This window comes from Gavia stellata, chromosome 1 (genome assembly GCF_030936135.1).
Source record: "Gavia stellata isolate bGavSte3 chromosome 1, bGavSte3.hap2, whole genome shotgun sequence".
Lineage (NCBI taxonomy): Eukaryota > Metazoa > Chordata > Aves > Gaviiformes > Gaviidae > Gavia > Gavia stellata.
The window spans coordinates 124,395,181-124,419,681 of NC_082594.1; the positions used below are offsets into that span (position 1 = coordinate 124,395,181).

Sequence of the window (24,501 nt, forward strand, 5' to 3'; positions counted from 1 at the left end):
GCACTCAAGTTTTTCTGGGTGGCAAAGGACCTGTGGAAAGTTGGTTCTTTTTTAAAAGAGTTCTTTTTTACAAATACGGATTTGGCTTAAATTTTCTAGTAATAAACCAGTTCTCCCCCTGCCCTTGTTAAAGTGAAATGGGGAAGGGATTCTAAGATTTTTATGTATTGGTTCTTACTCATTATTTGGTAGAAGGGTTACCTGGCATTTATAAGAGCAGACAGTGCAAAACCATCTACTGCTATGTAACCTCTGCAAAAGCACTCTGTACGTGCAATGTTTTTCCATTTACACACCTAAAAATTCTGCCTCTCCTCCTCCAGACCCAAGCACCGCTGGCCTTTACCTTGGTATCTCTGCACCCAGCATACACACTTCTCTTAATGCAGTCGTCTTCTTCATATTACCTATACTCTAAAAATCAAGATCAGGCATTGAATAGATTCAGGGTTTTTATTAGTTTTCCATGTGAGCGTTACAATTTATAATACATCAGATCTAGTTTTTCCTCCAGAATGCATCTAATTTAGTACATCATGGTATTAGTAAAAACAAAGCCTGACAAGTGGGCTAAGCTTCCAACTAGCATCTTCATATCCTTCAACCACGGCAAGCTAGAATGTCAATCAATCGCTTTACAGACAGGTAGGTAGTGTTTCCCAAAAAACAACCCAGCCCCAAATTAAAGGAGGAAGCAGATACAATTTAAAGCGGGAAAGGTTCCTCTGGTCGTTCCCCTCCCCCAGCAGAATTTAGTGAACAGCTCTAGTTTCGCCTCGTTACCGTTTTGGCATCTCAGTCACAAATCCTGGAGCCTGGTGGGATGGTGGCCCGAGGTCGTGTTGGGCGGCCCCTCCTTACCGGTAGCCGGGCCCCGGCTGGGTGTAGCCCTGGGGGCTGAAGGGAGGCCGGCTGCGGGCGTAGGGGTTGGCCCCGCCGGGCGGGGGGGTCATGGTGCTGCCGGGCGGGGGGGTGAAGCCGGGCCGCGGCTGGTAGGCGCCGGGCGCCGCCTGGGAGCCGGGGGGGCCGCTGTAGGGGGCGGGCTGGGAGGTCTGCGTGGTGTAGGGCTGCGGGGGGTAGCTGCCCCCCGGGTACTGCGGGGGCTGCTGCGCCGGCAGCTGCTGCGCCTGCCCGGGGAAGGCGGCGGCCGGGGCCGGGGCCGGGGCCGGGGCCGGGGCGGCCGGCTGGCTGTAGGCCGGGAACTGCTGGGCTGGCTGCGAGGGGGCTTGCTGCTGGCTGTAGCCTGCTGGGAAGGCAAAAGAGCAGAGTTGGGGTGAGAGAGAGCACAGAACCACGGGCGCTGCCAGAAAGGCCTCTTGCTTGTTTGTTGGGGTTTTTGTACAGGGCCAAACACAAAACAATGCAGTAAGCACAGAAAAGGCAAACCGAGAATGAACTGCACGTTTTCCTGCCCTTCACGTAAGCACCCTGACTGCTCTTTGGTGCACTACATTGGCAGCACAGCAACACTGAAAATAGTTAGTTAGTATAAAACAGTTCTCCCATGACTGACAAGAAAGTAAAAAAAAAGACAAAGTGTTTTACCATCATGTCACACTAAAAATAAAAAGTTATTACTGGCAAATGAGGCAAAATGCAACCTTTTTCCCCAAATAAAAACTCAAAACTAAACTGTCATGAAAATATTGTCAGGGTTTCATATAAGTCATACCTTTGGTTAAGTCATAGGTGTTTTCAGTTCTTTAGAGTTAAATATGAAGAAGTTAGTTGTACAGAACAGAATACTTTAGTACAAAACTTCCATTTAAACATGTCCCAAGCTTGATTTTTCTGTATAAAACCAGCTTCCAAAAGGAATTTCTCTTACTGAAAACTCTAAAATGACACAAAGTCCTTTCATGAAGAAATAAATAGCTATTTTTATCCATCATGAAACACACCTGCAGCTACTTGCAATGAAACCTCTCCAGTGACTGGAATCCTGTCAGCATTAAACACCAGACACACAAATTATTACAAGTGCACAGCCCTAAAGGGACAGAGTAAGGATTGAAGAATGCACTGGAGTAAACTCACCTTGAAACTGGGATGAAAATTTACTCATGAGACAAACCCCTGAAGGCTCCGTTTTTACTGCCATGAGTACATAGCCACATTGTTGCCCAGTAGAGCTACAAGAGCAGGAATGGATCCTGCTCTTGGGGGACATGGGGTTGAAAGGAGACAACACTCATGGGAACAATAGCAAAACAAACAAAAAAACCCCTATGAGCCAAGATCTTCAAAGGCTGCTGTCACTAGAACCTCAAAAAAAAGACTGTTTCTGAAAGATTAGGTTAATTGTGAAATAAGTTACGATAAACAGAGGAGCCCCCCATCACTTTTGGTAGTGTTTCATTCTTACTTGAAGATGAGGTTGATTAGAATGCAGAACTCGCATTGCTACAGCTTTCACAGTAACTCCCTCCAGTAAAATAGCGGATTAGATGATGGTAGGATATGACCAGAAAGCAGATGGAAACTCTGTTCCCCCCCCCCCCCCCCCCCTCAGTTTTTAAGCCTAAGAAAGTCAGATAGACCCTTCTACTTCCAACAGGCTTGTTACTTCTTCTGAAATTAGACTTCAGAAAGTCTGTCACTTTCTTCTAATTACAAATGCAGGGGTGAGAAATCTGCAGAGAACAAGATACCATTTAGAGACCCAAATCAAGCAGCTCTCACACACTGCACAGGAACACAAGGGCTGAGGCACAAACCTTCAGTTCCAAGTTTTCTAGGGTTCTTTTCTTAATCCAAGATAAACATGGAATTTCTTCATAAGCTCTGCAAGTGTTCTCATCTACATCACAACTGATGCACTCCCACTGTATATACTGCACACCAAAAAAAAAGGCTATACAGGCTCTATTCTGGGTCAGGTAATGGTATGGGAGTCTTTTGTTTAGTTTAAGAAAGATTGTTTAAAACCAGGAATGATAAATGCTTTGTATCATTTTCTAAAAGTATTAAGCAACTTGCGATTTGTTAAGGAATCTGCTCTTACGGGTTCATCCCTGTACTTTAGCTGGATGATGATTCCTAGCATATACTATGCATTATTAGATGCCAGCTGCTTCTAAAGTAAGTAAGTAACTGGAAGTTCTGAAGTCAAGTTTATTTTGGGTATACACAAAAGCCAGCTTTTCGTGTTTGACTGCACATAAACCACTAGTGCACTGAAGTGTTCTGGTAAATGTCTACTGGCACCTTTACTTGAGGTATCAGCAGACTCACTCAACAACTGAAAAAATCTATCACTTGGAAGTTTGCCTGAAATTACAGTATTTTAATAGCTAAGGATTTACTAAATGGCAACTATAATCAGTGTTCACACCACTAAATTTTCTACACTGAGATCATTCTAGATGCAAGAAATAGGGGCCATCTTTATGTACCTCCGATACTTCAGGAAGCTAAATTGGGATGTTTTAGTCACTTCCTTGCTAGAATCCCAAGACTGCAGAAGTTAATCCTGAAGACTGCTCATACTTCAGGCGATTGATTTTGCCTGCCTTTCTAACAATGCGTTCTGCTGATTAATACTGAAGTCTGCTTTTGGTCACAATCAAGTAGGATTGAGATACCAGAACTCCAACTATGTATTAAAAACACAGCTACCGTGTTTTCTTCCCGGTTATTTTTGAATTGTGCCAGTTCCCACCGGAACCACAGGCCCTCGGGCTGCTCAGCGCCCCGACCTGCCCCACAGGTTCAGGAACCGAAGCTCACAGGGTTGGGCACCGAAGGAGAGGTTCTACAGCTAAACCGCCGTTTGAGAGAGCCACTTACCTGGGTACTGCATACCGTACTGTTGCTGAGGCTGAGCCTGCGGCTGCTGAGCAGGATAACCAGGCTGTTGGTACTGTTGATACATCTGACCTATGGATTGAAAACGTATTTAGTTGAAGCCCAGTACCCTAGCTATAGTATAAACACACAGTGAACAACATCCCGACAGTTCAAAAATCACAGAAACAAACCCTCTCACAACATGTAAAAACTTTTTTTTAAAAAAAAAATCTGAACACAGTGAAGTTTGAATATGTGTTCCACCTAATTACAAACTGAAATCAATCTACAGATTTTAGTTTCTGCACCATGCCGTTCTGAAGATTAAATGATGTTTATCTATCTCCAACAGAATAAATAGCTCTAGTTTGGTACATGAGGCTTACTATTTCACATTTTCAGGGGATGCCAGAAGCCATGCACCTTAATTCTTGCTACTCTGGTGGGTAACAGAGCAAGACTCTTTTTAAACATCCTGATAACTGCTCCAGAACTTACAGTGTAAATTAAAGTACTTCAGAAGTTAAATATGGCCTCAGATTGCCTGTTTGTATTAGGTTTTTAAGACCATTTCTGCATCAAAGTACTGTAAGCAGAATGGTACATTATTTATTCTGACCACATTTTACAAATAAGTCATCCATCTCTTAGTATCTGACTTGCTATAAGCCAAGTTTTCTTAAGAGACCCAAGGGTATACACCCTAAAGCAAAAATAAGCTTTCTTAAGATTGGGTATTCCAATTCAATGCTAATTTTTCCTAAATTCACTGTTTCCGATTTCTTGTCAAGAAGAGGCAGAATATTTGTTTAGACTTAACCTGTGGGCCCTGTTTAGGCTTTATGCTTCTGCTGTTTTTCAATTTAGTAACAGGCACAGTCAAAGAACAAAAACAATTACCCACCAAAACTAAAGCTTAGCTGAACTGGAGCAGACATGGAAACTTTACTATTATGAAGTGTTACTGTACTATTATTCATTCTGCAAAGATCAGCAGACTGCATAAATATAATGTAAGCTGTATCTTCTGAACTGCACAGAGACAAAAGCAACTCGGCTCTGCTCCAAGTCCTCCCAGACCCCTGTGCAGCCTGCTTTGAAAGAACTCATTTCTTCTTTTCTCTGCATTACTTGCAGCTGAAAGCAACAGCATTTTACATTCACGCTAATGTGTTTAAAATATTTTATATTGGTGCAGTCGTTCAAAATATTATTTAGTATGCAATTATTGTGGGATGAAGAAAGTGCTGAACACAAGGCTTGAAAAGAATTTAAGCCTGATAGAGCTTGATAATTAAGAATTAGAAACTCAGAACGCGTGGTTGCCGTTTCTTAAACTCAGTTGTTACAGGGAAGTTCTGGGATACCAACCAGGAGGCTGCCTGCCTGGGGATAATTACCTAAGGCTAACAGAGAGACCACACTGGCACCTGCTGGAGAGCCCAGGTAAAGGGCTATGAAAGAAACAGCATGGAGTTTTCCCAAAGCTTTCTGAGAAGGCTTGCTGTCTTCACCAGGGTTGAAGTGTTAGTGAGGAGCAGAAAGGTCTTCCAGTGCCGCTCACGAAAACATTCTTAATTTACAGCCATGAATGCAGTCAGGGATCCTACGGGTCCTTAAACACACAGTTTTCCCTCTCACTGGATTTTTACTCTGAAAACAAGATGAGCTACGGCATCAGTGTCTGGTTTTGTACTTAGCAGTGTTTATTGCAGTCAAGGATCTGCCAGCATTTACCATTGTTCCTGTGCACTGAAACAGCCATTTTAGCTTGATTCAGAAAAAAGACCAAATAGGTATAGTCACACAAGATTCTTTTCCCTAATTCTAACTACTGAAGGCTTAAAACTTCATCAAGGGAGGCACGCCATTCATTGGTATCGGCACACAGAGGTGAGGTGACTTGGTATTCACAAACAACAACAACTAATAACCAATTATAATCATCATAACATCATTTATTGGCAAAGAATGCCATTAAAAATAACTCCTGATACACCAGAATGATTGACACGATTGGCATCACTGTTTTACTTATATCCTCAAAATACTGGGAAGGTGGGGGCGAAGCGCAGCTTGGGGTGTTTTGTTAAGAAGTGGACTAATATTTTAAAACTGGTTTTAAAACTAGTTTCTAACAAGAACATGCTGTGCACCAGCAGTGCCATTTGTGTGAGCCAATCCTGTTGAAAACCTAATCATCGAAACATATCCAAAGTTCTGGCTGGGCCATGGCCCTGCACTGGTTCTCATCTCAGCTGCACACAGGCAGCAGGACCAGGCAGCAGCGGTCCCCAAATTACCACTGGACTGAGGTGCTATCAAACAGTGAAGTATGGAAAGCTACTCCATGTTCCAAAGGACAGTCTTTGAACACTTTAGATAAAAGCAACTTAGTTCATGAAAAAACTTCAGAGGTTGATAATCACACATATATTACCCAGCTTTGGTAAGAGACTGCTATTTACCATATGCATACAATGCACAGCATAAGCGCTCCCACTAGTATTTCTGATGAACAAAGTGCAATAATGACTTCTGATCTCCTCCCAAGAACGGAACCATTCTATTTTATCCATATCCATATTATCCATATAATCAATACTTAAGGTATTTCAGTGGCAATAATAAAAACTACATAAACTACAGACCAAAACCTTCCTAATTAGTGTTGTACTTTCACATGCAAAAAAAGGACTTAGGCAAAGGTATAGCACAGTTCAGTGTTTTTTTGTAAAAAAAAAAAAAGGCAGCACTATACTTTCCTTGACCTAAGTTTAGAAAAATCATTACATCTACTCTGACACATGAGCCTAGACAACTTCTTTGCCAAGTAAGATGAGTTTTGCTGAAACAAGTACTTTTTCCCTTCCCTGGTGTTAGCAGCCATTCAGGATTCCAACCTAGTGCTGCTAGTGCTTTTAAGTGTCTCACTTCTTTTGTTTCAGTTCTAGTTTAACGTCAACACTCAAAACCTCATACCTTATTGTAAAAGTAAAGTAAAAAGACTAAATTCGTAAAATGCAAGTTCAGTAGCTGAAAGTATATTTTTTGAATATTAAGTTTTCTGGCTGCTGACAGAACCACCTGAAGCACTTTTTTCCAAAAAACTTCCACACACAAATGCCAAACAGTTACATCTTTAAGCTACAAAGATATCTCTTGATGTGTCATTCTATCACTTGACTAATTCTTAAAGAAGCAAGAAAAAAAAAAGCTGAAAGCAGCAAAACACGTGTTTTATGAAGCTCCACTGCAACCAACAGCATTCGTGCCTACTTCAATATTATACCTAACTACAAGTTGCTCAAATACTCTGCTCAATCAAAATGTTACCGATGCCTGTCAGACAAGACATGCCAAGAGACTGGATACAGTGATCACCCTCAATAATGCCTCTCACATGTATCTCAACCCTGTGTCAGTACAGAAAGCAGCAGAGGGTTATAACTTGTTTCTACGCAGAAACAACTTTATATTGTACTTCATACGGAGGTAGAAATACCAAGTCATTCCACAGACAGTTTCATCCAGAACTATGCAGGTCTGAAGGCTCAGTGCTCTTAGAAATAGCAACAGAAAAATGCCTAAATGTAGGAAACCTCTGAATAGGTTTCTTTTTAGAAGTCAAATAACACGTAAAAGGGCATAGTACAAAGGAATCTGAATACCAGAGTTAAGACCTTAAGCTTTAAAGGAGAGTCAACTGAGGCTCTCAAGGGTTACAATGCATATGAGATAGTTACAAGGTTTGACCTGACTAGCACAGAGCTGTACATAATAAAGAAGCAATGCAATAATGGCGCTCTCTTGTTAGATAGAAATGGTGAGTAAACAACATTTTTGATTCATAGTAGGACAAGCAACAAACTGTTAGCTGAGTGAAAGCTTGACACAACACACAGGATATGATACGAACTAAGATCTTCAGATAGCTTTAAAGTGCAGCATATATAAATCTGCCTTACAGTAAAGTGAGCAGGCATGCAAGTAGAAAACAGAACCATGAAAATCCTCCTCATGTTACAACACCTACCCTTTTAAATAAAGCTACTGCTCCATCTGCTGTTTCTATATTGAACAGCATATGAGGAAAAAAGTTTTTCTGCATAGTGACACAGATGAATTTGTAGTTTGGTATCGACTTTGGGTCTGCTAATTGGAAGTCATAGCTCCTGATCACTCGGATTCAGACACCATCATTCGTGTCTTAAATAGTAGAAAAACGTGCTGCTTACCTTCCACCTGACCAGTCTGCGGCTGCGTTCCAGGGTACGGGGGCTGCTGTGCCTGAACACCAGGGGGGTGGGCTGCAGAAGAGGAGGAAGCGATGCTGTCCGGTGTTCCCGATCGCTCTTCTGCAGGGGCACTGGGTGGTCCTAGAGAAGAACAAAATACAATACAAACAGAGTTTGAATAAAAAAGACCATTCCCTTGCAAAGTTTTTAACGTTGTTTTCCAGTTTTCCATAGATTTACATCTGAGAGTGTCACGCCCAAGCTAAAACTAAATATATTTGCACATCTAAACTCTCCTTCGAAAATATTTTTTGGAGGAATTTTCCACCTGTCTCTAGGTCACTCAGATTTAATCCTTCCAAGGAACCTAACCCATTTGTGGGATAAAACCCTCCATGACAACATGTTTTTTCCACAGCTTCAAGTGCTAACCTTGCACACATACACTGAAGATTTGCTACGTTTGGACACAACATGAACCTATGTACCTATTCTTTCTCAGCTGGAACAAAGGTGAAAGGCTACAGGAAACTGTTCAAATGCACTAGCGTTTTACTGTGGCCCACATGGGCCCAGGCGACAGTGTTTTACCAATAGTCATACGGCATGTGAACAGAAAACCTCTGAGGAAGGTGTTAAAATCGCACTCCCGGACACGATATGGCAGGCTTCAGTCTAAAAACAATTGTCTGCTTTGATAATTCTGAAAATATTCCAGCTAGCACCCAAAGAAAGCATGGAAACAGAGAATTCAGATTTTTTCTACATTAGTGAGAAGTTCTGAAATATGCATGTGAACATGTATAATATAGTACAATTAAATGCAAAATATTTTGTTAGAAACAAGGGAGCTTAAACCTGGATCCTTCCAGCTCTTAGCTATATGAACACTACCTATGAGACACTACTTTCAAACATATGCTTGAAGTATTAGAATTGCTGCAAATTCACTTTAAATTTTAAGTAAGTTATATTTACACAATATAATACACATCCAACAAGCTCTTAACTGCGTTTTCATTATTAGGGGGAAAATGAATCAAATCTGCCTACTTCTGGTTTTGCTTTTATGTACATAACTGCAGGATTATAGCTTTAGAAATGGGATTTCTTATATCCTGCTTAAATGACCTTCTGTGAAGTACACTCAAAGCATGGTCAAGTCAGTTCGCTATCAGAAGAATTATGGAGGCACATAAACATTGAAGTATCACTGATGCTATGATCAAAGCATTAACTGACACTGAGACTTTGTACGAAAAGACAAAACCACTCCTTCAAAAATTAGCTCCAATTTTCCACTAGTTGTATGTCATGCTCTACTTTATCACTTCATTGTTCAGAGCTGGCCCACTGTAAGTTTCCAAGTACCATCAAACCTTTATCTGGTTTGTGAAATAACTGTGCTGTGACAATACCCAAAATGTGCCATGGAGGAAGAGATCACTCCACAGGCCTGATCCACGGACCAGTACAACTTTGGGTCCTGCACAGTCGGAATCACGGAATGCCGATCTATTCCTATCACTCCACACTTTTTCCAAGGCAGCCGCACTGTAGAAACAAGCTCCAGTTGCTATTAGTTTGCCCACCTGTATCATTACTTCACACAATCATATAAAATTTACTTGCTCTAAAGTTGAGAGTACACAGCAAATCCTGCTAGCCAACAGCAGTTTTATTTTCAAGCTTCAATGCTACATTAAAGCTTGCCAGACTCACACAGATTCTGCGCAAAATCACCTCTCTATATTCTGCATCACACTCCCTATTATGATCTACTTTGCTCTTCTAACTTCAGTTCGCCTGTCTTAAGTTGACTGCATTCAGTTTATCAGTTTTTATGTTTTGCATTCTACTACTAGGTAGGGCCAACAGTCATGCAGCTCTTCAGCAATCAATATAATTCAGACAAGTATGTTACTCTTTTCTGTTAACAGTAAAAAAACATTGACACTATTTACTTTTGAAATGAAACAGAGAAAAGGCGGGGCCGTACAAAACATTCTGACTGACCCAAACTGCAGAAGCACAAGCCAAGAATATGAACTGCAAGATCAAACACCTAAGGCAGAGCAGTGGATACTGTTTTTCTATCACTGGCAGTTACCAATTAAGTTACTCTACACAATAGCTTTAAATAATTCAAATAAAAATTTTAAGCCATTTTCTACTCCAAACCAAAACACAATCCTAAAACCAACAGCAACATGTCAACATTCTGCATACAAATATTAGCAAACACAGTTACAACACCTTAACATATCAAGTTTTAGAATTCTGAAAAGAAATAGTGAATACACAACACAGCTTAATACATCCAAATTACAAATGCTTTGTTACAAATCAAGATTTGAGTCATGGATTATGAACAGGTTTTGCCTTCCTTTTCATAAGACGTATTCTTACCTGACACCTGATCATCTGTCAAGCCAAACGCTGACATGACATTCTTGCTGATTTCATCCTGGTTCTTCAGCGGATCAAATGCAGACATGCTTGCTGCTATAACTTGAGTAGATGGCTTAACATTAGAGTCAGCAGCAGCAGCCTTTTCTTCCCTACCATCTACAGTATCTACAAAACAAAACACCCAGTTATTAATTCTTGAGAACGAAACACCATCATACATATATATTGTACTACTACAAATTTAAAATTGCATAGCTGTGGTGTTTTTTTAAAAGTTTTAACTGCTGAAATGCTCATGTTAGGGTAACAGTGATGAATGACTGATGTATCTGAAACTTGGATGAATCACAAAGCTTAGGTTTCATTGCACAGTTACTTAAAAATACATTGACACTGTGGAGCATCAGTATCATGTATCACTTTATCTCAAATTCAAAGGTACAAGGCTCCTCCTTCAAATTGTTCTGCTATGACTTGCCTACAGACAATTAAAAATCTAAAAAAAAAAAAATTACAGGATAGGTTCCAGCTTATTATCGCATTTTATCAACTGCAGTTTTTGTTTTGTTCTCTCCCCTTTTCCCTGAATTCTTCCTAAGCTGACAGGTGAAGTTTACCTCTTTGCAATTATACAAGTAACACTGAATTACTCAAACCCCTTACCTAGTAGAGTGCTACATTTTCTCTTAAAAACAAACAAGTGCAGATGGGGTTTAGACTGGGTAGTGTTGTTTACACTCTAAGATCACCACCCTAACCTCCTTCCAAATGGTTTATAACCAGAATCAACAGTATTCCACTGAAATTAGTAATTGCTTATATTGTAGGAACAGGGGCTGGGATTTTTTTAAACAATAAAACTTCAAAGTGTAAAATACAAAAGCAGCATTTCCTAAAAGAAAGGCTTGAGTTCTTGGTTCATCTCTTTATTCAGAACACTGTACTCCATGACTTTGTGTCATTATTTTCTGTGTCCAACTTACCCAAAATCTGTAGTTTAGCACACAGAGGTATAGTTTTTACAGTATAACAGACCTAAGCTAGGAGATCAATGCCTTAAAACTAGGAGAATAAGACTTCCTTCCCCATTTTGCCCTCCCCTGATAATCCTTTCCCACCCCTACCTGCACCCTTGTGCTGCTTACCCTAAGACAGCTCTGATGCTGGTCTGAGCTCAAAATGTGTGGATTCAATTTCCTAACCTGGCAAAAAAAGTGGATATAATTTTTGCTGAATTCTCTTTTTACTGTTTTAGTGAATCAAACTTGCTTAGCAACATGACAAGATAAGCACCAGAGCTAGCCCAAAGTAAGCAGTGGGAGTGCTCAGCTGGGAGCAAGAACTATTCAGCAACAACAAACTATTAATTCAGCTTAAAGCCCTCTCAAAATGTCATCATGACTCACAAGTGTTAGTTACAGCATTTTCATACATTGCAACAGTAACTGAAACTCTGAAGTTTTATTCCTAAGTTAACTTAGTGCTTTAGTCCAGGTAATTTGAATAAAAATTCTGCCTCTGAAATAACTGAAGCATTAAAAATTAAGTTCTGAACCATCAAGCAACAATTAAGAATGATCACAACCAGTATTCAAGCCTTCATTTTTCACTTTGTTAACAGCACACAACTCTGCAAATCAAACCAAACGATTCTTTGCCAGGCTGCCTACCACTTTCAGGCAGATTCGTGGAAAGCCCTGGTTCAGCTGGTGGTTCTAAACAGTCCAGTAAACGATTGACTTTATTGCGAAGTTCTATCAGCTCTCGACGCAGGTATTTCACCTGATTAGATTCTAGGGGTCTTGGTTGCCCATTCACTGCAAAACAGCAATTAGATAAATTTAAGTAGTAATGTAGTAACATTTTGACAACCGGTTTAAAGTTGCAATAAAAAAAAAATCCCAACTTTTACTTGCTTGTAGCATCATCATCCTCTGTGGAGTTTAAAGTTACGAAGTTTAGTCACAGAATCACTAAGGTTGGAAAAGACCTGTAAGATCATCAAGTCCAACCATCAAACCAACACCACCATGCCCACTAAACCATGTCCCACAATGCCACGCCCACACGTTCCTTGAACAACAGACTAAACTCATTCTAGAGCTTACTGTTCCTTTAATATAATCTCAATTAAGCATAATCCACAGTACCAAAACTGCAGAGTAAAGTCTGGAGTAAGTTTCTGCATTGTTCACTCATTTCCATGAGTACACCCTGAACAGTAAAAGTATCATACTCAGTTGTGGAAAGCTCTCCCTTTAGAAAGTGCCTTTAGAACTAATGCAGCATATGCAACACCGCTGCAATTCATGAGTAAGATCAGTGTCCAAGTTAAAGGCTGCTTGCTATTCCTTGGAACTACATGCTAATTTACCAATAGCAGCTTGAAAATAAAGAACTATTTTACACAAAGGCCAAAGGATAAATGTTAAAATCTATTCAACTTTAAGCAATTAATGTTAGTTTTTAGCAGTGCACTAGTAACACTGCAAGGTAATCATCATCTTAAATTTCTCACGCACCTGTAAAGAAAACACCACAAATGCTAGAGAGTGGAAGGTAACATGGAAAATAACTTTAAGAAAAAAACATTGACTGCATATATATAAGTATGCCAAATACTTTAAGCAATCGTATAAAAAGAAATAGTTTCCGTTTCTGTAAGTTCAGATGTCACATGAAACGTCAAGAGAGAAAAAAGATATCATGCATTAATCCAGTAGTTTTAACTCACTGATTTCATTCTTTTGAGGTGACAAACTGAAAGTTTTTAGTACCTTCAGTGAAGCCCACTACCTGAATTTTAATAAACATTATTAAAAAAAGACAATCTTCTATACTTACCAAACAATGTCAGCTTAAGTATCCTACTGCATTGAATTGCAAAGGAAAGATCTGAGCTATCAAAAATTGTTATAAGATCTCCATCTAGAAAAGAACATGAAAAAGTTACATTAAAAGCAAAGCCTATTAACTACTGAACTTCACACTAGGGCAGAAGTGGTACTTCATTACTCAAAAATAACTTTCCCTATTTGATTCTGAAGTCACTTGGAAAAAGTTTATTATTTTAGTCCAAGAGTCAGCGTGCAGGAAAAGCATGCTCAGAAGGTAAGACAGAAGCATGACTGGCTCCTAAAGGGAGCCTTCTGACATTAGCCCTTTGAAAGTTCCATATAGCTCATCATTCTTTTACATTTACATACAGGATTAAACATTAGAACTAAGAGTTCACAAAGTCCAACACCAGAAAGAACAATGCTGCCAGTTGAAGTTATATGCCTATTCCAAGTGGCTCCAAAACTCTGCTGTTCATGAACAGACAGGAAAACCAAGATAGATGGCACAAGCCAATCCCAATTCAATTTTTAAAAAACAACAGATGTACACTGACATGGGAAAATTTTAAGCTACTAGAACACTTTCCCAGGTTATACTCAGAACACTGAGGTGCAAGACCAATTTTCAACAAAGGAATGGTTATTAAGTTCCTGTGTAAAAGTGAATAGTAAAAATACCTATCAGCCTTAACAAACAAATAGGAATGAAGATGTCCAAGTAGTCAGAAGACAACTTTTCTCTCAAATCAGGAATTTGACAAGAAGTCTCAACTTTTAGCCATTTATTTTTCTGTGTCAGATTTCAGAGGAACTCCCATCCTGATGCATCCTAATGCATCTGCACTTTGCCATCAGTCACAGAAACTATATTAGAACTGTATGGGATCCTTTATTCTTAAGATACAAAGGGCTATGCATAAAGCACTGAACACCTTTAATCCTATTAATACCCAAAAGAGATACCAAGTTCTCATTAAGTGTGGTCTCTCACAACTTTTAACCTCAGTCAAGACAATCCACATTAACATCTTTGCTTACTCAACAAGATCACAGATAAAAAAAGACTATTCTCTTTGGCAGGACAAACTTTCTGCTGTTTTAACATATTCAACAGATTATTAATAGATTAAATGAACACAAATTCAGCAGTGCAAAGGAAAGAGTGGGAACACGTTATCAGGAAAACGTGGGTACTGGCAGAGAGAAAAAGAAGGAATAGCAGGACCACTTCCTTCCAGAGCAGCTTGATGACTGGGAACTGAGATGAGACACTATCTAGTGAAGCTTCACCTTCAGAAGCAACAGCATTAGACAAATGACACACAGCTTGGGACAAAGCTGACACTGTTACAAGCAGGCTCTGTGGACAGACACAGAAACATGGTTTTAATTACAGATTACTGCCTAAAAATTCTGAGCTATTCCTTATGCATTGGTGACAAAGTTCCAACTGTATAAAAGTTATGGTTAAAATTTTTAAATAAATGAATGCTTCAGTATGAATAGTCATAAAACACATGATGGCAAGTTGAAAAAAGCTCAAAATTTGAAGAACTACATATGCTAATTTTGTCATACCTGACTACAAGTAACACCTCTGCAATGGAAGGTTTTCTTAGTATAGTACCATTAATAACACCTAACAATGCCTGTCAGTCTTCAAAGTTACTTTCCAACAAAACAAACAAGACATCTTACAAATACTAACAAACTGATGACATTAAAATTTTGCTGAAAGAAATATTGTTGTCTCCAAAGATTTTTTTGTATCCTATGTCCTGTTCGCACTTTCACAATCTCAAAAAACATTGGTTGATAGCAGTATCAGACATGGCTTCACTGAGTAGAGCCTGGAAAGTCTCCAACAATGGAGGCTCCAAAACCCCACTAGGCAACCTGCTCCAATAACACACTGCCCTCCCGGCCAAAACTCATGCTCAACCTCTCAAACTGCAGTTTACGACTGCTGCCATCTGGTGCTACCAAAACCAGTTTAGATTCAATAGTCTTTGCAACTCCCACTCAGTTAGCCAGAGGCTGCTATTAGCTCTGCCCTCAGCCTCCGCTGCACCACACTGAACAAGCCCACCTCCCTCAAATGCTCCCTGGAGGCCACCTGCCCTAAGCCCCTCACCATCCTCACCGCATCCTGCTCCACCCTCTCCAGTTTCTCCAGGTCTTCTTAGCCTGGGGTGCAGGGGGCAAAGCTAAGCACGTATTTTCCGGTGGTGCCTCACCAGTGCCAGGAAGGGGAGGGTAACCTACTGAAAAAGCATTCACCAATTTGCTTTCACCTTTCTCATTCCAGAAAGAAAAAATAAATCCATTATGTGGTTAGAGGAAAAACAAAACCACCACAAATTCACTGAGCTCTCTCCCACTAGAGATCAAGACTAGCCCTTCATTGCATATAAATTTCGATAAGCAGTGTCTCTCAAAAGCTTCATGAATCTGAAAAAACTGTCTCAGGGTCATTCAAAGAGAAGTTTTATTGCCTAGATGTATGAACAAAAGTTATTTGACATTTTAGGTATCACAGACAGTGCTAAAGTTTCCTAGTGCTATTAAGAAAACTGAAATGTTTCAGTAATGCAGCTCTTTTACTGTACACCAGCATAATTATCACAGTCTTTGATCTGACTAAGAGAGTTTGGATTTTATCACTTCATTCTCAGCTTCATTTTATGAATACCACCCCTCTGTCCCAAATTAAGTAACTTATCCATGTCCCACAATGACATTCAAAGAGGAAAAACCCTCTTAACCACAACTCTCCTTCTACACGTCTCAAACAAGGCCCTTTTCATTCTGTGGAAGCCCTTCTTAATGTTGCGTTTGTTTAGCACTAATGATTGAGATTATTATTATTATTACGTCCAACAGATTCAAACTGTCACACGGGGGGAAGATTACTTTTAATAAATACTTCAGGTTAAATTAAAAGTTTCTTCCAATCTTTACTGATGGAGGAAAACATAATCAAGAATTACTACTACATAAATCAAGTTTTCAAAGTCTTGTAAGAGCTTGCATTAAGTCATATATGTTTATTCACTCCTCAACTTCAAACCCACTTTATCACTGAAAACACCAAAAAATGGTTAAATGAGTGGACAGAAGAGAAACCTGCAATAGCTTCCTGCAACAGCAAAAAATGAACTTTCAGATAGCTGCTATTTCAGAAAAACTGAAGGAAATACTACGTTAAGACAGCATAACCACAAGAGATACAGCTTCTATTGTCAGATTCAAAGGATTTCACAAGAAATCACTTGCATTTGCCAATGAATGTGGACAATTTTGAAGAGGTGAATTTCAGAGTTTCTGTCCATAGATAAATCGTATGAGGGCAACAGTAGTAATTAAACCTTACCTTCATCTTTATATTTTATTGTGACTTCATCATTGCTCAGAAGTTTTCCTCTAAAAACTCTTTGCATCATTAGCACCAATTCGTCATAGGTGATATCTTCATTATGAATAGGAATTCTCCTAATATCTTCCCCAAGCTGAGCTTTGATGATCAGCTTCCCACTTAAGTCCAGCTGCCCGTTCATGGTGGATTCCTTATCTCCTGCAGACCTGCTAGCAACAAAACATTAAAAACATTTTAGAAAACTAAACTGTTAGTTATTTGAATGCATCTGATTACTGTTCTAAAGCTTTCCATCTTTGGAAAGCATTACTATTGGGAAGCTCTCCAGAGAACCTCTCTTGGACACATTCGATGATGCACTAATTTCTCAAACAATAAAGCGCACGATACATTAACGGAGCTCACAGGCAAAGAACTCCTCTGTAAGATCCAACACTTCAAATTAACAGTTAATCACAGTTCCCAGTGCTCAGAACATAAAAGCAAAGATTTTTTTTAAAAGTCAGACAGCTTTTAAATATGTGTAACATTTAGGAATTTCAAACTTGGGTGGGGTTTTTTGTAAGGTATCAGCTGTAAACTGTCATGGAAAAAGCTATAAAGGAATTCCCTAGGATTTGCTTTTGAGATACGTGTATACATCTCTCAGGGAAAGTGAAATTGCAGCAAAAGCTGTCAGCCTTACAACATTATATTGGTTACATTATCACCTTTATTAGATTATTTTTACATCCCCCATAATTATGATAACCAAAGGGCTTTTTTTTTTTTTTCATTTAAGAAAAGACTGCCAGAACAAAATACCTTATTTCAAAGATGATAGGTGGTAAGGTGGCTTTACTCGGGGGATCAAGTTGAATCATGCATTATTTCATGAACAAATAAATGATGAGCTAAACATTGGTTTTATTCTATGCATGACCAGAACACATTGAGGGTTCCTCTCCAGAAAGGAAGATACATTTTTTTTTTCCTTTTTTGAAATTTTGACTGAGGTTTTTTAACCAAGATTTTAGATTTTTAAAAGCTGCTCAACAGACCACACAATTAGCTACTCATTAGGCTCAGAGCCACAAATTTGCTATGCAGTGTACGTGGTCAGAATAGTCAGTCACTCTCCGTGCTTTTAGAGAGGTGGACAACCGCTCCAACTTAAAAGGAAGTGCAACAAAGCCATCTTGTGTCCAAGCAGCACACAGCATATACTTCAGAGTTATAACTTTAACACTTTATGTAAGACAATTTAAAAATTATCACTTTGTATGAGGTAAGAAATGCTTTTGTTTTACTAACGAATATACGGAAGCAGTGGTTCTCCAGTCTGGCTAATCCAGAGACACCAGGACTGAGCAAGTGTCATGCTGTGGGGGATACCTTAAAGCACTCTGTGCATCAATAGTGGTTTTATCTTTGTTCACAGCCACAGGTTATAAAACTGCCTGTGGCCCTACGCGGGCAGCATATTGCCTGCTGTGGACTGAGGGCTGCTGTGTTAAAGAATGAGGACCACTGCCTTAAGAATTCTTGATTCTTACTGGTATGATTTCCTGGAATAGTGGTAGCGTGAAGTTGATTTAGGATTTCGGGACATGGTTTAGTGGGCATGGTGGTTGTGGGTTAATGGCTGGACTTCATGATCTTATAGGTCTTTTCCGACCTTAATGATTGTGTTTATTAACAAGAGAGATCACAGAAAGGCCTTATGTTTAAAAGAAAACCAGAAACTATGGAGAAGTTACTGAGCAGAGGAATTAAAAAAAAAAAAGATCTAGATAGCTAGTCAAATGTCCCCTTCTTTCCTCACTGTTTTGTACAGGGCCAAAACAATAGATCTGGAATGAGGAGCAATTAAAGAAGCAGTTATCTTAACATCTGAAGTACAAATACTGGAGATCTTAAAAGTAGGCAGCCCTGCACATCAAAATTGACATTTCCAAAGCCACAGGCAGGCAAGCATGCTGTTCGTTCTCTTGTGCAAAATGAATTCTTGGTAGAGATATGCAGGTATTTCTCCCTTACCTTTAACGATGTTATGACACAGTGCTTTATGAGAAAACTGAATTCTGCTTTGGTCAGTCTATTTTTAAAGTACTGCATTGAAAATTACTTCTCTCCTACCAGAGAAACAAGAAATTCAGCTAAAGCCTTTAATACATCATACCTTGACGTACCTATATATATTTAACTCTACTGTTTCAATGGCAGTGTTTTGCATTAAAAAGATGTAGTACGATGCTATCTCTAGATTGCAATTAATTTTCTGCTTTTTTGGTAATTAACTTAATATAAAGCAAACATTTCATGCAAATTGCTTTGTTTAGCCCAATGACACCCAGAAAAAGAGACAAGCGACTATTGAACAAAACTCATTCTCATTCTCCTAATCAGACATAGCAGGAGGTAGGTGGATACAGTCTAATTGCAGAGAAAAGGGACCTGCAATTAACACAGCCAGGTTGCTGCTGAGACACTATGATGAAACAGTGAAGTTTATAATATTGTTAATGCTCACTAATGCATTATTCATGTTTTGCAACATAGGAGTCTTGACTGTAGGCACATCAACTCAGTCTAATTAACATTTTAAGTTGGCTGTAAAAGCATAAGGTTTTGCAGAAGTTGTTTGTTTGTTCTTTAATTTAAAGCATAAAAAAATAAAACAGCATCAATCCACAGGTTTTCTTTCACCTCCTTTCCAAAAACATACATTTATCATTACCTTGTCTGTCTTACTTCTGCTGGATTATTGGACAGATTTCCCACCTCACTTCAGGACAGAGTTAGGATGAGCCGCCATGCACTATCAATGCCACAAAACAGGAAGCTGCATCAGAAAAAACCCCAAGAAATATTTATTTACAGTCACACTTCCGTAGAACTATACACTTCACATCAATCTTTCACTTGAGAACATCTTAACAAATATACCCAACTAAAAAAAGTCACTGTTTTATCCATAATGTCACGATCAGATTTACGCTTTTGAGTATTGTAAAGTTTGAAGTTCAACGAAAACAGATCTTAAACAAGAGTTTTAATTTCATAATAGAAGAAGTTTATTTTCTCTAAATTTTGTAACGGCATGTAGGAATTCCCAACAGTAATGTGTTCCCTTCCAGGACAGTGATCTTCCCCAACAGTCTCAAAATATTCATTTGTATGGCCTCCATGTTAAAACACCAGGTTAAGTTACAGAAAATAAACTTCAATTGATTTAGCAGTACAAAAACCTAGAAGTCCATTTCTTAGCTTAAGGCTGAAGCCTCTGTGGCATTAAGTAGTGTGTCTTCAAGGACACACTGCACAGCATTAGGACAGACTACCAAGAGAAAAGAAGTAGTAATGCCACTTCACCACAGGAAGAGCCACCAAACTGGGCAAGAAGGAAACACAGTCAGAAATAGACAACCACTTAAAAAATGTGATCTGCCCTCAATTCAGGTTAAGATTGTGCTTTTTCTGCTGGAAAGCCTATGTGATGAGCTGCGTGAAGTTTATGCAGCCCATCTGTTTATTACACAAGTGCTTAATGCCCAGAGCTACAAGATGATGTTTTAGTATACAGACCAGCCCAATGGAGAACATAACTGTGCATACCCTACTTGGCACTCTCCTCCTTGTCTCTCTTGCACACATGGCTCATCTCAAACATCCATGATCTGATTTTTAGATGATTTGCTGCTAACCAGAGAGAAAAAGTAGGTTCCTCTCATCCACATGAAATTGGGCTTCCCAGCTCTCCTCTTTCAACTCAACTGGAAGTCAACTGGAACGGACAGGCGCAAGACATACAGGATGGAAACAGAGAGAAGCAAACCCCAGGGAATGGACAAAGCCCCTCTCTGGTTCTCATAGGCTGGCAGCTGCTCTCCTCATCCTGGGTATGAAATGTTCACCTTTAAAAAGGGCTGTACTTGCTCCTGACAGGGAGAGGGTAAGACTGTTGTGGCATACTAAGAAAGTGAAGAGGAAGAGACTACTTTTCTGATTCCTCACTCACATTTTACGAAATGAGTAATGCATGAAGATGGTGCCCCTTTCACCCCCATCTTGCTACAGCTCCAGGTAAAATTTAGTGCAACGGACAAATACAGGATACAGATAATGCATCTTGGTTTAACTCAGATAGTTCATAAAGCTACCATCTCATGTTGTTTAAACATTAGAGCTGGGCACTGGTTTTGCTTCTTTAGCATTACAATGTAAGCTACTTAAAAACTGACAACAGCAAGAATAGAACCTCATCTGTAATTCCTAAAGATACACATTTTTGTGAACACACCTCAGCTCCTGTGGCCTTTCAACGCATCAAATGCATAATTTGTGTAAGGAAACCAGCTACTGTAATGTACTTCAAGAACTATAACTTCTGATTTACCAACATTACCTGACAGAAATCTGCTGTGTGTCTGCCAACAGTTACAAAAAGGTAACAGGAAAACCTTTAAATGCACTTTGTTTTGTCCAGCTGTTCTCCACTCTGCTTGAAGGTGTCCAGGTTTTAAGACACAGATTCTAAACACTGCAACTGCTTGCAACTGTTGTGAAATGTTCTAATTATTGAATTAGATAGCATTCAAGCTTTTCTTCCCTTACTGTGACATAGCTGAATGGATGACTCCCTTGAGAGAGTTTTTCAGAGAAGACATCCAGAATGCACACTAATGAACGTTTTAACAGAACCAATCACAGTGTCTAGTTTTTTGAGGGAAAAAAAAAACAACCAAAGAAAAAAACATTAATGTCTTCCTGTTTCATCAGAATCACACTGACATCTTTCTAACCTTCCTGGTGTACCACATGCATTTTGAAGGCACAGATTTTCTCCTCCCCTCTTGACTCACTTTCTATTCACATCATGCACCAATCTAAATGGTGCATGTGGACAGTGACTGTCCAATCTAAGTCAGTCACTTCAGGATCCCTTCTACAGCCACGATGTCGTAACCATGTTAGATTTCACTACCCTTTTTGCGTGGAGCAGAGAAAAACAAGCAAGGGATGAACAGGCATTCCTGCTTCACTTTTTCCTCTGTCAAAACACGGACAAGGAAGGACAGGGTGAAGCATACAGAACAGGGCCAAGCAGGGCCTCCCAAACCCCACTCGACAGAGCCATGAGTTTTCCCAAGATAGCTAGGGGGTGAGGAGGGGAGCAGAAAGGAGAAGAGCTCTCTTCGTTTTTCTCCAGTTGCGATGAGGGCAGGCCCGACCCAATGGGGAGCAGAAATCATAGCCATTCCCTGCCGGGGAACGAGGAGTCTGCAGTTCCTCTGGCTCCCAAGGGGCAAGAGGCTTGGTGACCAAGGGAACACCCCGCTTGCGGAGGGAGGGAAGGGAGGCCTCTGCTAGCGCTCACCCCCGATTCCCCAGGCCGAAGAGGCCGGGGGGCGGTTCCAGCCTCCCTCAGGCGCGGCCGGGGGCACGCAAGGGGTCTCCCAGCCTCCCCGCCAGGGGCCGCGTCGCCCCTGGAACCGGGGGCGGGGGGGGGGGGGGGCTCACCCCCAACCACCCCTCCCGCCGCCTTCACACACGCGGCCACGGCTCCCCCCGGGGACAGGGCGGGGAGGGGGAGGCGAGCAGCCCCACTCTCTTACTCTGGCTTCTCCGCGGTCCCGCCGGTGGAGGCCCCCCGCCCCGTCCGAGGCCGGGCACGGCCGCCGCCGCCGCCACCCGTACGTGGCAGAGGAGAGAAGGGGCCGGAGCGACGGCTGCAACTGCCGGGCCTGCGCGAGCCACCCGCATGCGCACTGCAGCAGCCAGCCCGGCCGGCGCCACAGCGCGCATGCTCCACCGAGGACCCCACCTCCCTCGACGCGTCAGCGGGCGGGGGAGAGCGCGCACCGCCGCACGCCCGGGCCCGCCCTCGCGCTGGCGGGGGCGTGGCAGCGCGAGCCGCGGCCGTTGGTGGGTGTCGGGGCAGGCGTGGCGCCGCGTTGGCGCTGTGGCGGCCCGGGCCGCGCCCTCCCCGGCTCGAGCAGCCGCCGCCCCCCGCCCCCTGCTTGTCACAGAACCACAGAACCACTGAGGTTGGAAAAGACCTGTAAGATCATCGAGTCCGACCATCAACAAACCCCACCATGCCCATCAAGCCATGTCCCACAGTGCCACGTCCACACGTTCCTTGAACACCTCCAGTGATGGTGACTCCACCACCTCCCTGGGCAGCCTGTTCCAATGCTTCACCACTCTCTCAGGAAAGAAATTTTTCCTAATATCCAGCCTGAACCTCCCCTGGCACAACTTGAGGCCGTTTCCTCTTGTCCTGTCGCTACTCACTTGGGAGGTGAGACCAACACCCACCTCTCTGCAACCCCCTTTCAGGTAATTGTAGAGAGCGATGAGGTCTCCCCTCAGCCTCCTCTTCTCCAGACTGAACAACCCCAGTTCCCTCAGCCGCTCCTCATCAGACTTGTGCTCCAGACCCCTCACCAGCTTCGTCGCCCTTCTCTGGACACGCTCCAGCACCTCAATGTCCTTCTTGTAGTGAGGGGCCCAAAACTGAACACAGCATTCGAGGTGCGGCCTCACCAGTGCCGAGTACAGGGGCACAATCACCCCCCTACTCCTGCTGCCCACACTGTTTCTGATACAGGCCAGGATGCCGTTGGCCTTCTTGGCCACCTGGGCACACTGCTGGCTCATATTCAGCTGGCTGTCGACCAACACCCCCAGGTCCTTTTCCACCAGGCAGCTTTCCAGCCACTCGTCCCCAAGCCTGTAGCGTTGTATGGGGTTGTTGTGACCCAAGTGCAGGACCCGGCACTTGGCCTTGTTGAACCTCATACAATTGGCGTGGGCCCATCCATCCAGCCTGTCCAGATCTCTCTGCAGAGCCTTCCGACCCTCCAGCAGATCAACACTCCTGCCCAACTTGGTGTCATCTGCAAACTTGCTGAGGGTGCACTTGATCCCCTCGTCCAGATCATCGATAAACACATTAAACAAGACCGGTCCCAAAACTGAGCCCTGGGGGACTCCGCTTGTGACCGGCCACCAACTGTATCTAACTCCATTCACCACAACTCTCTGGGCTCGGCCATCCAGCCAGTTTTTTACCCAGCGAAGAGTGCACCTGTCTAAGCCACGAGTCGCCAGCTTCTCCAGGAGAATACTGTGGGAGACAGTGTCGAAGGCTTTGCTGAAGTCCAGGTAGACAACATCCACAGCCTTTCCCTCACCCACTGGGTGGGTCACCTGGTCATAGAAGGAGATCAGGTTGGTCAAGCAGGACCTGCCTCTCATGAACCCGTGCTGGCTGGGCCTGATCCCTTGGCTGTCCTCACTGTCATCTCACTGTTTTCTGCCACCCCAAGAGGGGTGGGATTTAGCTGATGTTTACCAGACCTTGGGGCAAAACCGTTCAGACTCTCATCCCAGAACACAAAAGCCGGTCATCTGGCTGGTGCGTACCCCTGAGGTAAGAGTAATGCCCCTTCTCCCGTCCCTCAGAGGGGCTCGGGGGTGGCACGTCCAGCCGCAGCTGAAACGTGGGAGACGTGGCCGAAACAACAGTAAACGATGGTTCAGGCAGAGCCCTGTGACAGAGGATTTGTTTCGAAATGCAAGCATTGACCCTCGTGTGCCGGCGGTGCTGGGATGAAAAACCGGCTGTAAAATTCCACTCAACTTGCCAGTTGCCGCCAGCCTCGCACAGCCGGCCTGTTCGTCCTCAAATAGTTGTTGCCCTGATAAGACTCTCCTTCCCAGCATTCGCTACTATCCCCCCCACCCTCCCACCTTGCATTCGGAGCTTGTCCACCTCAGAGAGAAAAACGAATCTGAAGCTGATTTCCTGAGTTTTCTCTATTAAAGATGCAATAATGGACTCCTAAGGACGCCTCTC

General features: G+C 41.9%; 1 protein-coding gene across 4 annotated transcripts; it reads right to left on the minus strand.

Annotated features, from left to right (window-relative positions):
* Window positions 1-151: 151 nt before the first annotated feature.
* On the minus strand, window positions 152-20,263 carry TFG (trafficking from ER to golgi regulator). Of its 4 annotated transcripts, XM_059817582.1 has the most exons (10): window positions 20,253-20,263; window positions 19,375-19,479; window positions 18,675-18,769; window positions 16,653-16,864; window positions 13,284-13,367; window positions 12,110-12,256; window positions 10,437-10,604; window positions 8,028-8,168; window positions 3,790-3,879; window positions 152-1,246 (listed from the first exon to the last, which is right to left on the minus strand). In XM_059817582.1, exons 4-10 carry the CDS (start codon window positions 16,834-16,836, stop codon window positions 858-860), a joined length of 1,203 nt encoding a protein of 400 aa, XP_059673565.1. In that variant the 5' UTR covers window positions 16,837-16,864; window positions 18,675-18,769; window positions 19,375-19,479; window positions 20,253-20,263; the 3' UTR covers window positions 152-857. The 4 variants fall into 4 exon arrangements, with proteins under 4 accessions (XP_059673565.1, XP_009805176.2, XP_059673573.1 ...); XM_009806874.2 differs by lacking the exon at window positions 18,675-18,769 and having other exon boundaries at window positions 16,653-16,861; XM_059817590.1 differs by lacking the exon at window positions 18,675-18,769 and having other exon boundaries at window positions 152-1,243.
* Window positions 20,264-24,501: the final 4,238 nt, after the last annotated feature.